This window comes from Haliotis rufescens, unplaced genomic scaffold (genome assembly GCF_023055435.1).
Source record: "Haliotis rufescens isolate VD_foot unplaced genomic scaffold, xgHalRufe1.0.p SCAF_7, whole genome shotgun sequence".
NCBI lineage: Eukaryota > Metazoa > Mollusca > Gastropoda > Lepetellida > Haliotidae > Haliotis > Haliotis rufescens.
Genome location: NW_025964361.1, coordinates 20,241,870 through 20,257,248, shown reverse-complemented (window position 1 = coordinate 20,257,248; position 15,379 = coordinate 20,241,870). Strand labels below are relative to the sequence as shown.

The following is a 15,379-nucleotide window of genomic DNA, read 5'->3' as shown; positions in this document are numbered from 1 at the left end:
CTGCTTGTCATCTTCATAGCCTTGTCCAGCAAATCATGTTAGTTTCACTATCAGTTGGTCACCAACCTCTGCATGTTCTACACTGCATGTGTCACATCATGTCACGCCAGGATCAGCTCACTGGAGGCCTCTGCCCTGCATGACCTGAGAGAGAAGTTCCTTGCCCTCAGATCAGACTTGATGGAACAGTTCCAGAAGCATGACATGAAACTCACAGGTAACAGTATGAATCTCAGGAAATATAGGAATAGAATGGGTAGGGCTTGTTAGTTTAAACACTGTTGTAAAGTGCCAGTCTTACAGCAGTAAGAGCCATTATTATCACAGGGTGCATGCCTTCATACATACATTTCATGACCTTCTAAAATTCATTTTATTACTTTCACACACACAGTTCATGTCCTTCAAACACACAGCAAGTTGTTGTGCACACCATGATCTTCACACTAACAGTTCATGACTTTCACACACACAGTTCATGACTTTCACACACGCAGTTCATGACTTTCACACACACAGTTCATGACTTTCACACATAGAGTTCATGACTTTCACACACACAGTTCATGACTTTCACACACGCAGTTCATGACTTTCACACACACAGTTCATGACTTTCACACATAGAGTTCATGACTTTCACACACACAGTTCATGACTTTCACACATGCAGCAAGTTTTCATGCATACCATGATCTTCACACATAGAGTTCATGATCTTCACACATAGAGTTCATGACTTTCACACATAGAGTTCATGACTTTCACACATAGAGTTCATGACTTTCACACATAGAGTTCATGACTTTCACACATAGAGTTCATGACTTTCACACATGCAGCAAGTTTTCATGCATACCATGATCTTCACACATAGAGTTCATGACTTTCACACATAGAGTTCATGACTTTCACACATAGAGTTCATGACTTTCACACATGCAGCAAGTTTTCATGCATAGCATGATCTTCACACATAGAGTTCATGATCTTCACACATAGAGTTCATGACTTTCACACATAGAGTTCATGACTTTCACACATAGAGTTCATGACTTTCACACATAGAGTTCATGACTTTCACACATAGAGTTCATGACTTTCACACATAGAGTTCATGATCTTCACACATAGAGTTCATGACTTTCACACATAGAGTTCATGACTTTCACACATAGAGTTCATGACTTTCACACATAGAGTTCATGACTTTCACACAGAGTTCATGATCTTCACACATAGAGTTCATGACTTTCACACATAGAGTTCATGACTTTCACACATAGAGTTCATGACTTTCACACATAGAGTTCATGGCTTTCACACATGCAGCAAGTTTTCATGCATACCATGATCTTCACACATGGAGTTCATGACTTTCACACATAGAGTTCATGACTTTCACACATAGAGTTCATGACTTTCACACATGGAGTTCATGACTTTCACACATAGTGTTCATGACTTTCACACATAGAGTTCATGATCTTCACACATAGAGTTCATGACTTTCACACATAGAGTTCATGACTTTCACACATAGAGTTCATGACTTTCACACATGAAGCAAGTTTTCATGCATACTGTTAATGACCTTCACACAATGTCATGCTGCTCTTGACCTTCATAAATACAGCACCACCTTCCCTCGGCAAGGGACTTAACTGACTATGAAAGTCCAGTTTCCACCTTTGCCAAACTAGGCTGGTACTTTGTGTTATTTCGAGTTATGCCCCTTCTTTATCCCTCCTACCTATCCACCAATCACATCACTTGCTTTTGCTTCAAATATAATATATATAATATATATATACGTCGATGCCCAGTTGATGTTGCAAATCCTGCAATCAACCAAAATCTGCACAGCATGGCCATGATGTCAAATGCCTGATGTCATATTGACTCACGATTTTTTATTTGACTATGCATAGACTTGTTAGGCCAGACAACATAAATCAGAAATTCCAGCCTAGTTCGGCAAGGATGGAAACTAAACATTTATAGTCAGCTAACTCCCTTGCCTCAGGAAGATGATACAGCACATGCCTTCACACATGTTATGTGGCCATAAGTTATCAGGCAGTATATATTTTTGTAGTGATATGGCAGAAAAATGAGGTGTTCAAAAACTCTTAAACTGCCTTTGTAAATGATTCATTCCCTACCTCACTTCTGTGACAGAATACCTCATTCTAGAAGTTTCCAGAAGGTTGACAACGTATAATACTGCAAGACGTGGGCGATTCAATGCCTGTTATGACTTGCCTAGTGCAAACAAGATACAAGATACAAGATACACATAAGATATTACATGTATTTATTATTTTTTACCCATACGGGATACCTATCTGAAAACATCCGGTCAGATTTCAATACTGTCGTTAAGATTCAAGAGCAGAGCACATGCCTCATTCAAGACATTTGGCTGTGACAACTTCTGGACATACATAAGTGCACCGACATATAACATATGGCCTATAATATTGCTGCTGCTTCATATTTGACCCATGGTATTGCCTTTTGTGACTGTAAACCTAATCCTGTGTGTTTCAATATAATTTGTTTATTATTTATTGATCATGTTTGGTTATTTACCTACTTCACCAATTTCTGGTTTAACCTTCGTGTTTCAATTTGGCAATACAAACACCATACATGTGTTGAAAAGATATGATCAAAAACTTGAATTTGAAATAGTAATATCATACTTCTCTAAAGAAGGAATCATTACAATCCACAGCATGAAAGAGACGTACCTGAAATTTGATTCCACCAACATGTAAAATACAGCGGAGTCACATGATTTCCTGTGTACATACACAAGGGTTGATTCATATGTTTTGAGCCACATACAGAAAAACTTGACCTAAAGACATTAAACTGATACATAATCAACATAATCCTCTTTCACTTTGATACACTTTGACCAACAATGTTGGGAGGATTTCATCCCAGTATTGTGAAAGTCCTTCTCTTGGGAGTCCATGATGTCCTCCACAACTGCTATGACATTATCGTTCAATTCGAAATGTGTTCCATCTGGAGCTTCTTCATTAACCGATGGAGTCTGAAAGAGCCTGATCGGGGGAATAGGGTGGCTGCATGTGGAGTTCAAATCTACACTTATGGATTGTACCCTAGACAGTGACTGATTTGTGCACTGGCCCATTGTCCTGATGGAAGAGCAAGCCATCAGCTCCCACATCTCTCAAAAGTTCAGCCTAATATGCTCTGTTTATTGCCTGGCCTTTTGGAAGGTAGGGCCCCACCATGACTCGCTCGGCATCCCAGAATAAGGATACCATAACCTTTCCTGCTGATGGGAACCCATGGAGCTGATACTTTCTTCATTGCCAAAGTTTCTGTGGTAATGGAACGTACTCTCCCCTGGGAAATCCATGCTGAACTACCAAACTGGTGATAAGTCACTTGCCAGTCGGTCATAACCGTATCATGGATTCTCTGGTGTCTTCATGGCTCTCCCTGCCACTTACACTCTGCTGGCCACATTCTTATCATGGCCTAGGAAAGGGCATCCTTTCCTACTGTTCTATTCATTATATTCATGCATGGCTTTTGGTGTTAAGCCATTTTTTCTGCAATTATGTGATCACTGCATGTTCAAGTTTGTCCATTTTCTGACGATCACAGACCCCTGCTTATATTATGGACTTGTCACAACGAAACAAAATGCTCCACTGACTCAAGTGTTTGTGAATATAGCTCTATGACATCATGTGATGTCCACAACACATCATTTCACTATTATGCAATTCTTTCTGTGTGAGGCTCAGAACTTAGAGTCAGCCCTTGTAAGAAAACACATACACACTTTGGTCGAATTCATCTACATCTGTTTCAAAACTTTATGGTCTCAGAGTGTTAACTAAATGTTGTTTGATCTCTCTAGGATGCATTATCATCATTGCATTGATCCTCTTGAAACACTGTTGTGAAGGTCACACTAGGTAGGACTAGTAACCTGTGAGCCAGAATAGTCATTCATGGCCGTTGTGTTATGTATTAGTGCACAACTGAGTTTAAGAGAATATGCAAAATATGCATCAATTCAATGATAAAATGGAGCGAGATTGGGGGGGGGGAGAGTATTCATGCTGTCTTACTGCTCATTTCAGATCCTATGTAATTCCTTTTTTGTTACATTTTAAATACAAATCGTTAAATGATGGGGTGACGGGGTGTTACCTGTGATTGTTACAGGTAGGATATCCAGGTGTGACTGGGTGTTACCTGTGATTGTTACAGGTAGGATATCCAGGTGGGACTGGGTGTCACCTGTGATTGTTACAGGTAGGATATCCAGGTGTGACTGGGTGTCACCTGTGATTGTTACAGGTAGGATATCCAGGTGTGACTGGTTGTTACCTGTGATTGTTACAGGTAGGATATCCAGGTGTGACTGGTTGTTACCTGTGATTGTTTACAGGTAGGATATCCAGGTGTGACTGGGTGTTACCTGTGATTGTTACAGGTAGGATATCCAGGTGTGACTGGGTGTCACCTGTGATTGTTACAGGTAGGATATCCAGGTCGGACTGGGTGTCACCTGTGATTGTTACAGGTAGGATATCCAGGTGTGACTGGGTGTTACCTGTGATTGTTACAGGTAGGATATCCATGTGTGACTGGGTGTTACCTGTGATTGTTACAGGTAGGATATCCAGGTGGGACTGGGTGTCACCTGTGATTGTTACAGGTAGGATATCCAGGTGTGACTGGGTGTTACCTGTGATTGTTACAGGTAGGATATCCATGTGTGACTGGGTGTTACCTGTGATTGTTACAGGTAGGATATCCATGTGTGACTGGGTGTTACCTGTGATTGTTACAGGTAGGGTATCCAGGTGTGACTGGGTGTTACCTGTGATTGTTACAGGTAGGATATCCATGTGTGACTGGGTGTTACCTGTGATTGTTACAGGTAGGGTATCCAGGTGTGACTGGGTGTTACCTGTGATTGTTTACAGGTAGGATATCCTGGTGTGACTGGGTGTTACCTGTGATTGTTACAGGTAGGATATCCATGTGTGACTGGGTGTTACCTGTGATTGTTACAGGTAGGATATCCATGTGTGACTGGTGTTCTGCCATGGAGGAGGTGGTGGAAGTGGACGTACCCTGGCGGATGCTCAAGCCCAAGATGGTCAAGTCTGACCAGGACGGCATGGTGCTGTACAAGTCCATGTTTGAGGAGGTGTATGTACAACACAGATACAGCAATGTGAGTCTTCAGTTACACAGTGGCTTTGAGGCTTAACCTTTAAACATGCAAAATCAGGCGTTAAGTATTTGTTTTCTTCATTTGATTTCCCAAACTATGTTCAATATCACCGTGACAAGATTGAGAGCATTGAAGAAAACAGAAATCCAGAGAATGGTGCCGGATAACATAGACTGATCCCAACATATTAGATAAGGAAACCACCAGCAGAACTGTTTACACATATTCTCTACAGAAAAAGTAGGGCATATATGCAAAAAACAGATGATAAAAAAAGTTTCAAATAGCTATCAAGTGATGGAATTAGATGGATAAGAAAAAGGCAAGGTTAGGTGTAACATGTCAATCAACAGAACATGTTGATGTTGTATTGTAAGGGTGCAAACAATCAAGAAAGACAACAGGGGTGTGTAAATAAAATTAACATCTGGGCTGAATTGATCAATAATTGGTCATGCCCCCGTGAGTGGTCGAACATTCATTTATAATATAATATGGCACTGCATGGTCTGAATCAGTTTCACAATGACAATTTGAGGGAATCTTGTCCACTCCTCTTGTAGCACGTCGACCAGTTTGTCTTAACATAGCAGATGGGTTTTTAGGTTGGCGTACACGTCTCTCCATCATGTCCAATTCTGACGTTTGGCTGCTGGAGGTTGTCAGTTATGATACATGCACAATGGGCATGAATGTTATCATCTTGAAAGACAAAGCATGGAGCAGCATGGCCCACAAACCACACAACCATAGGTGTCAGATTGTCATCTCGGTAGTACTGTCCAGTGACCCTTTAACGGAAAATATGCTTTGGCATTCTGACAGTCATAATGATCCTGTCCCATATTATTACAGACCAGCTGTCATGTTGCCTTATATTGATATTCACATGACGTTCGTTAAGACACCTCCAAACCACCATGTCCACGCCTAACCAGAAAGTCAGGAGTGAATCATGGGAAAACATTAAACGGGACCATTGGCGACTCTCAGCACTACTGGCATCTGGCTAGAATGTGAAGACTTATGTCACAACACATGGTCGCCGAGCATGCAGATTTGATGCAAGCAGACAATTACTACTTGTCAGTAACTTGTACGCTGGTGCCTTGTGCAAGTGATTAACATGAGCAAGTTAATATTTGATAAATGTGCTGAGTTGGTCTTGCGTAAAATGTATCCATCACCAAAGAGTGAGGTACCTGTGTGTAAGACTCGAGGAACACATTTCACACGCATCACACAGGGCCGACTCAAACAGTGTTCTCACAGTTAAGCATAGAACTCTTGAATTTCAATTAAAATACTGCTATCAAATTAATGTTGTTAAATATTTTGGGTACTAGAGACCATTGAATGCATATTGGCCATGGTCTAAACGTTGAAATAGTGTCCTCAATGATTAGGCACCAGGTCCGAGTCCTCTTACCTACACTAAATATAATAATCAAAACAAGTTCATTCCCATGTGTTGGCTCGATTGATATAAATATGGAAATGTTTATACTTCAATTTCATTGATGACATTACACAAGGCTACAGTATGTTGATGTAATAGTTCAAGAAGGTTATGGAACAACATACATTCACTGTTGCTGTAAACTCTTAGTGACGGGTAGTAAAGTTGGAACAAATTCACTTGGTGTTTGATGTGAAACGGGTCATCTTTGATGATTTGACATTTAGTCAGTGAATGTTGGATGTGCTGCTACATGGGATGCAGAGTGTTCCACTCACACACACACATTGATATACTTGTAGCACAACAGCCCCACCTTGACAGAGATGCTGTATCGCCACAAGGACAGCTTGGAGACTATCTTCCGAATGTTTGATCGAGACAACTCTGGTTTTATCTCAATGGAGGAGTTTGAGGAAGCCTGCAATATCCTCACTCGACACACCAGCATGCAGTTGCAGCCTCAACATATTGCTGACATCGCCAAAAGTCTGGATCTTAACGGTGATGGAAAAATAGACTTTAATGAGTTTCTAGAAGCATTTCGAATTGTTGATGCACATGGGAAAGAGAAGAATATGGCTCGACGACCAAGTTTAAATGGTGACGAAATCAGTGAAGAGCTCTTGAGTGACCAGGATGAAATCAGCTTGATCAGTAAAACAGACTCCCAGATGAACCTTAGAGTCTCGAGGAAGACTGACTCTCAGATAACCCTGAACAGTGCCATGGGAATCAAGAGACTGTCTAGGTAGACCTGTCTCAATGATTGCTGTTTGATGTCAGTAGACACTGGCAGCAGTGCAGTCAGAGTGTGCTACAACATGGCACCGGGCCTAGAAGGGGTACAATCATTAGGAAACATTAGGAATCATTATGAAAACACTCAGGTCCTTAAGCCATCTGTAAACACAGGTTTGATTGAGCCATCCCTCTCTGACAATATATATTGCAATCTTTTCAGTGTCAGTAATGATAGTATCTTTCAAAAATGTTCCAAGCTAGTCTTCCAACATTTTTACACTTATATATATATATGAAAATATAAATATATTGTTCTGTACTATATATTTTTCTGATGTGGGTGCATAAACACATTTGAGAAAAGAGGTATGAAATAATGTGAATCTCTGTGGATTGTTATGTTGACTTGGTTTGAAATAACAAAAAGACCCTTGTATTTGAAATGTCTACACCATGCCACATGATACCAATGACTTCTTATCCTAATGGCTCATTCTGGTTCAGCTTCTTAACGTTACCCTACATCTTAGGTTCCTATGTAAGTGTCAGTGTGTTTGCAAGATGCACTTGCTCACAGCTGACTGTGAAGTCTATATATCAGTCCAACTTCGGCCATATGTATTGGCTGGGTGGGACACAGACACCTACACAATATACATTTAACTCAGAAAGTAACTTCATAGAAAAGAACCAAGACTGAGGTTTTGAGGTAGACATATTACTTACTATTATTGCTAAATCTATTTGTACATGATATGATATATGATAGAGAAATTACTCTTTTGTTCAAATAACTTTAAACAAGAATTATTCCTAAACACGAACATGATGTCAAAATATGACAAATGAGATCAACAGCAGAAAAGAAACAATGCTGAAGGTCATATCTTGTTTGTAAATTAATTTTCACTACTTAGGCCTACCTAAAGATAGTTTATAAAGCTTGGTTTATGACATTTGACATGAACCCTCCCCAGGGCCTTCAAAGTAATCTTGTATGAACTTGTATCACTTTCAAAATTGTGGATTATTTGTATTAGATTTTTATCCAAATCTTTCACAGCTATGAGGCATAAGGTGTTTTATTTCTATATTTTATTTATTTCTAAACAAACTGTCCTAGAGAACTGGCCGATCCAGAGCGTGTGCCCTTTATTTTTCCAGCCACCTTACACCTCAACCACATCCGCAGGCAAATGACTTGATGACTTGGGCGTTATGCTCACACACCTTTATCAAAATCCTGGCCCCGCCTCTGTGTTTGTATGAAGGTAGACACTGAAATCATATGAGGCAGGGTGTTTGGTAGTGAGACAGGCAGGTATGAATCTAAAGAAGAAATTTATAGAAATACATTTAATAGTATCATACAGATATATTTACTTAAGGTTTACTTTAGGTGTGGGTAAACAATTCCATCTGCTTATTTCAAGTATGTCAAAATGTAATACCATATGTATCTTTATCATTTAACTGCAGCATTTATCCATGGAATTAGCCTTGGTCTTAAATTGAGATTCCGAGCTGAGTGTGTTTCAGTATCATAAATATGATATAGAAGGCATAATAAATGTACTACGAAAGCAATTGGCGAGGATAAGACATATTTGTTATTCCTCATATTTGATTATTACAATATACAGAAACACACGAGGGTAATAAACTCTATCATAAAATCACAAAGAAAACTCTCAGAAGCCTTAGAAATCTGCTGTCACAACCTATCTGCCTTTGAAGATCTAATCAAGCAATGGACTCTTTTTAATTAGTATCCAATCAGCTTGTTACAACTTTTTAATCTGTACCGGTACTTTTTTTTACTGTACATCAGGCTTCATTACCTGTGTGCTATTTGTTATGTTACTGTACATATGGCTCATCCAATTATCTGTGTGCTACTTGTTATCCATTGCCTGTTGTTGATAATGTAGATTTTAATCTGGTGTACCACAACATATCATGTATATATACCTCTCATCACTTCGTTGTTGTCACTCCAGCTTCATAACGGTGTAAGAATCTACATCGAAACATTGTTAAATGCAATAAAAACAGAAGTAGTTATCAATAAAGTTGTATATAATGTTAATCTTAAAATAATCAAATTTAAGACATAGGCTATAATTTCGCTCAAAGAACTACATTTTAGAAAGCATGCAGTGTTTCAGTAAACTGCCCCATTAATCACATATGGCAAAATGATTTGCAGCCATGTTCGTCTACATAATCACCAAGACATCAGATAAACCCTATCTAAACCTATTGGGAATGATAGTCCGTAGTTTATTGAGTAAGCAGAGATTGAATTGATGCATATAATTCTCAAAGAGATTGGTAGTTGTCCTCATTTGAATATTTATTGGATCGTGATATACCAAGTTTATTCAAGGGTAAATTGACTGTCACAGACACAGTCTGTACATAACATTACCTATTTCTTTATGAATGGTGATGACCTGTGTCACTTTGACACACGTGCCTAAATCTTGTCACAAATGGTATATTAGAAATTGCAGAGAGAAAATCAAACCATCCACTGTCATGAATGAAACATGTGTAAAACAGCCAGGCTCTAGGCATCAAAATTACTTACAAATCACATTTTTTACGAAAGTGTTTGACAAAACTTTGACTTGATATATAACCTTGTCCCAAAGTAGAATGACAACAATGGTCCACCAAAACAAAACATGTTTGACCCCTCTATTTCTGTCTTTAATCAAATGTAATTTGAGCACACTGAAATAAAAAGTGTGCACAAACAAGTCACAATAAACTGCAGCAAATATCCTCCCAATACGACAAGGGAGACTTTCAGAATAGGAACCATCAGCTCTGTCTGTATTGTGAAGGAACGTTTTCTAATTATCCTTTGGCATTTTTTATCGTAATGTAAAGTGATATATCCACTTCCCAAAGAAGCCCCTGTTATGACCTGTAGCCTCGGTTTGTAGTCCTACTGAGCTACGTAACAGTATTGACATGTGTACATGTACTTACACTTTGAAGTCTTCCTTCCCCAACTTGTGTATGTTGTGCTTCAACTAATGTACACAGACACTTGCTGTCAAGATGAACTACTGTCTTTAGTGAATAAAACACAGTTCACATCATTGGCTTCTGTGGTTTTTTTATGTTCTCATTTTCTTTCACGTGTCCAGACAGTTGGTCCGACCTGATGAAGCATGAAGTCGGCGGTGCTGCTGTCATGGGTCTGGGCGAGGAAGAGTGTCCACCCGGACCGTCCCTCACGCCTTCATTTGACGGCCATATGTTTGCCATGCGTCACATTTGTTTCTACAAGTAGATAAGTAGGGCCTAAAGATTTGAAATTCAGGAACTGCCCCTTCTTTGCTCAGGCTCCTAGCTGCATTAGTACAAATCCGGGACAATCCACTGATTACGGAAAGATGCGAGTGGTGACGAGGGTTCCAAACAAATGAACGAAGACCGCAGGTATAGTGTTAGAAGCACCCATAAAATACCCCAACAAGTCGGAGTTGTAACGCATGTTGGAGACCATCATGATAGTATCATTGGGTCAGCATCATTTCTGTACGTCAATGCTATTTAACCAGTAACAGTGTACATGTCAGTGGGGGTTTCAACCCAGCGGGAATAGATAAAGAATGCTTTGAGTAGTATAGGGAATGGGGGTTCTAGCTCACTGCCACCTAGACCAGATTCATACCCAATAATGCTACTACAGAGGACATTTTTATACAAATAATGCAATGCGATCCAGTGATCGTCATGGATCAAGATTCATATCGAGGAAACAATTTATTCTTAATCTCCAACCAGTTCTCTGGTTTTGTTACGGAATACTTGGCGCGCTTGTTGTCTCCCCTCTTCTTTGAATTTTGGTTTTCACTAATCATGCCACTGGTCTTACGAGAATTTGATCGATTCTCCTGCTTCATTGCGTTGTATTTTGTGAGTTCTGACAACACTAAACGAAACTCCTCCTCAGATATCTTGCAATCAGCCAGTGCAGTTGAAATATGATCCTCAATGCTATTTAACTTTGCTTCAGCAAGTACACGAATACTGTCATGTTTTAATGCTTTCTTTTGCAACTTACGAGAAATATATTTAAGAGCTATTCCTGCCAAGTCCAGAGATTCCGGCTGCTACTTCCATGCCAAGTACGACAGGCGTGGTGATTATTGTTGATAATAAACACCGGCTACACCAAGTCACATCCTAGCTGCTGCAAGTGCAGTGTCAACTCCATCAAGAGCATTCGCAGCTCTGCGATACTTTTTATATAATCCAAATCTAGAATCACGCTCCTTCTCTATTTGATGTTTTATGTCACTTATTTGATGTAATTGAAATCCATCAACAGTATCCATCTTTTCAGATGTTTCATCGAGCGCTGGATATAAACCCATTATATATATTATTATATTATATGAGTCTTTAATTGGTCAGTTGAGAATTCCTTGAGAGTATACATCAGCCTTATTAGGTGTATATTATATGGCATAAGGATCTAAGTAAGCGAAATGTTCCTCCTATTAGCGTGGATGTCCATGAGGTTTGTATTAATGAAATTGTTTCCCGCGCTGAAAATACAACATTGACGTTCATGTCTTTTAAACCATTTAATTCTTAGGCCCGGTAATATCTCGAAGGCTTCCTCTGGCGCATCCCCAGTGTAGCGCTTGGGGGTATATTCTTCAAGTTATTAAATACACCACTGAATTCAGTAACAAACTTTAAACTAACATCTTTTAATGCTGGGCGACTCAATAACATATGACCCGGTTCATCTGGCAGGGGAGCGACTAACACACTCTTTTGTTTTGAGGGAATATTAGCCCCGAGTATGATCCCACTATTTATTATCTTAGTTAAATGATGCGCCTTGTAGTTATAAATGCTGGTAATGCTGCTGTCAACATTACGTCTACCAGACGAGTACTAATTTCCTGGCCCCGAGGTTATTAACGAATGACACTCGCGCATTAATCCACACACCTCTTTGCAATACCATGGAAAAAGAACTAGAATGAATTAGCCAAACCGTTCAACGTCTATGGGACGTGGAGATCTTCACGAGTCAGTAGACATGAATGAGGGATTAACCTGAATCTTTCTATAAGAGTCCGCAAGTCTTGGGGGACCTAGGCATGAAAAAGGGAATGCCAAGATTACACCTGACCCCAAAACCAATAAGATAATTACGCATGTCCAAAGCCTTGCCCTAATCACAGATGCACTTGTGGAGGTAGGTCCCCACTGACTGAATCGATGGTCAGGATCCGTGACTTGGTGGATTGCGTGTGATCGGTCCCCCTTCAGCATGGAACGTGTCTCATAATACCAATCACTGTATTGTCTAATCTAGTTAAGCAATACACAAACATCTAGTCATTGACGGGTTTTCCCTTGTGAATCAAATGTCACTGATGAAAATCGGACTAGGAGGGTAATATAGTATGTGCATGTTACCATGGCTACAACAGAATTGGTTTTAATGATTCAAACAACTGTTTTTGTGCATTTCATGGTACCCTACCGGTGTCAAATACACTCAATATTGTTCCAATGTTTTCTATAAATATTAGTTTTTCTGATATTTTTATAATAAAAACTAAATATATATAGAATTAAAATATTCATACAGGTTTCATTGCCTACAGTATATCTACAATAAATTGAACTGTAGACGTTTACGTGTCAGACTGAACACTGACAACTATACAAAGCAGGCTATAGTGACGTTACATGGAGGTACCCAGCACCCATCGCGCTCGCTGAATTCTATTGTCCAGCGGCGGCAGTGCAGTTCTACATGCCAAAACATCTACAGAGAGTTGTCATGGCTGATTGAGTTTACCTATTGTTATAATGGTATAGGCACTCACACCTCCAAACCAATTCCCCTTGACTTTGGCATAGACCTGGAAGAACTCATTCTACCCCCCAACCCCACCCCACCCCCTCACACTCACACTCACCTCCCCCCAACAAACAACCCTGATCATTCCCCACCTCCAAATCACCTTGAACCACTCATAATCATCCAGCAACATCCCCAACCAAACATCTCCACACACAACGCAACTGCCAAAAAACCACCCTCCCCAAAACAAAGAAAGCGCCCCTCCCACTCACCACTGGATTCCCAAATCACTCAAAAGAAAACCTGCTCCCAACAAACACCCCCGCAAACATCCACTCCCCCAAAACATATCCTTCTAGCATTCTCAACTACATCCACACCCCTTAATGACACTTACTCTACAAACAAATTCGCCCTCTGCCTACACAAAGCCAACATAACTTACAAATACATAAACAGATGCGGCAGAGGGTTCAAACTCACCTTTCCATCACAAGAATCACTCCTACACGCAAGCAAAAACCCTAGCATAGACGGTTTAAACATTCCATGGCAGGTGCCTAAGTGGTTTACCCAAATACAAGGAGTCATACACATAGATTACAGAGACACACAACAAGACATACAAGACTACATTCATATGGCAAACAAAATTCACACACAACCAAAAATCATCAACTTTAAAAACATCAACAACCGCACACCTATACCGGGCAGGACAACCACACAGACAGTCTTCTTTACCTTCAAAACTACAAATCTTCCCACTCACATCATTTTCGGCACACTCACATACAAAGTTCACCCCGTAAGAAAAAAAACCCAACAATGTAACATCTGCCACTCATTCAATCACCCCACTTCCATCTGTCGTGAGGCGCCCATGTGCCAAAAATGTGGCTCGTATAGACACGAAGCCACAGAATGCGCATGGGCCCCATACTGCATCCAATGTAAAGTAGAAGGCCACACAGCTACACAAAACACCTGCCCTATCAAACAAACACATATACTCAAACTTAACAAACACATCACCAAGGAACACTTACCCAAACCAGCAACCATTCCCACCCACAGCAGCATACCCGACTACTATGACCTCAACACTTCATCAGACTCTATGGCCAGCTCCCTAGCCCTTCAAAATACCAGGCTATGTTTTCATTTGGAAGGACAGACCATGTCCTGTAAATATCCCGGGCCCACCACATGGTGGGCTGGGCATTTTCATTAAAGAAGACCTCAACTATGACATAATTGACATCCCTACCCCAAACCTTGAATGCCTGGCCATCAAAACTACTATCAATAAAACTAATATTACCATCATAAATGTTTACCACTCCAGAAAGAAACCCTTCTCAGTTGAGGATCTAGATATACTAACAAAATTTATTGACCAAAACACACTCTTTCTTGGTGATTTCAACGCCCACCACCCACTGTGGGGCACAAAAAACTATACTGATAAATACGGCACTCTCATAAATAACTGGATTGACACCAACGACCTTATTTGTCTTAACAACAACCAACCAACCAGAATCCCTCTCAACCCCCTCCAATCCCCCACCTCTATCGACCTATCTATCAGCACACCACACCTCCAATCTAAACTCAGTTGGGAGGTCCATACAGACACCTGGGGCAATGATCACCTGCCCATCAAAATTTCTACAACTATAACCCCATCCAGCCAAAACCCTACACCATCCCCACCCCCCCTCAGACCACCACTCCCAGCAACCTAGATTCAACTTTAAAAAAGCAGACTGGAACAAATTTAAAACTCTGTGCAACCAAACAGACATCCACGACATACACAATCAAGACAACGACATATTTAACACCAACTTCACTCACACCTTACACAAAAAAGCAATCAAATGTATTCCTACCATCAAAACATCACCAAACCACACACCTGTACCCTGGTGGAGCCCTGACATTCAAAATTCAAGAAAATTAAGGAAAAAAGCACTAAACAAGGCTTAGCGGGACAAGACAAAAATCCCCTTAGCCAAAGCTCTTAGAAACTCTACAAAGCAAGTACCTTGAAAATGGGGAAACAAAACACCAA

At 40.2% G+C, this 15,379-nt stretch overlaps 1 protein-coding gene across 6 annotated transcripts in view; it reads left to right on the top strand.

Annotated features, from left to right (window-relative positions):
• Nucleotides 1–10,558, top strand: part of LOC124139815 (serine/threonine-protein phosphatase with EF-hands 2-like) — a 101,516-nt gene extending 90,958 nt beyond the window's left edge. For 5 of the 6 annotated variants that reach the window (XM_048387650.1, XM_048387652.1, XM_048387648.1 and 2 more), the window contains 3 exons: nt 111–217; nt 5,079–5,242; nt 7,004–10,558. In XM_048387650.1, coding sequence (XP_048243607.1) covers nt 111–217; nt 5,079–5,242; nt 7,004–7,456 — 724 coding nt within the window. In that variant the 3' untranslated portion in view covers nt 7,457–10,558. Of the gene's footprint in view, nt 1–110; nt 218–4,627; nt 5,054–5,078; nt 5,243–7,003 lie in introns of those variants that run through there. The other variant, XM_048387653.1, reaches the window with a different exon arrangement.
• The last annotated feature ends 4,821 nt before the right edge of the window (nt 10,559–15,379 follow it).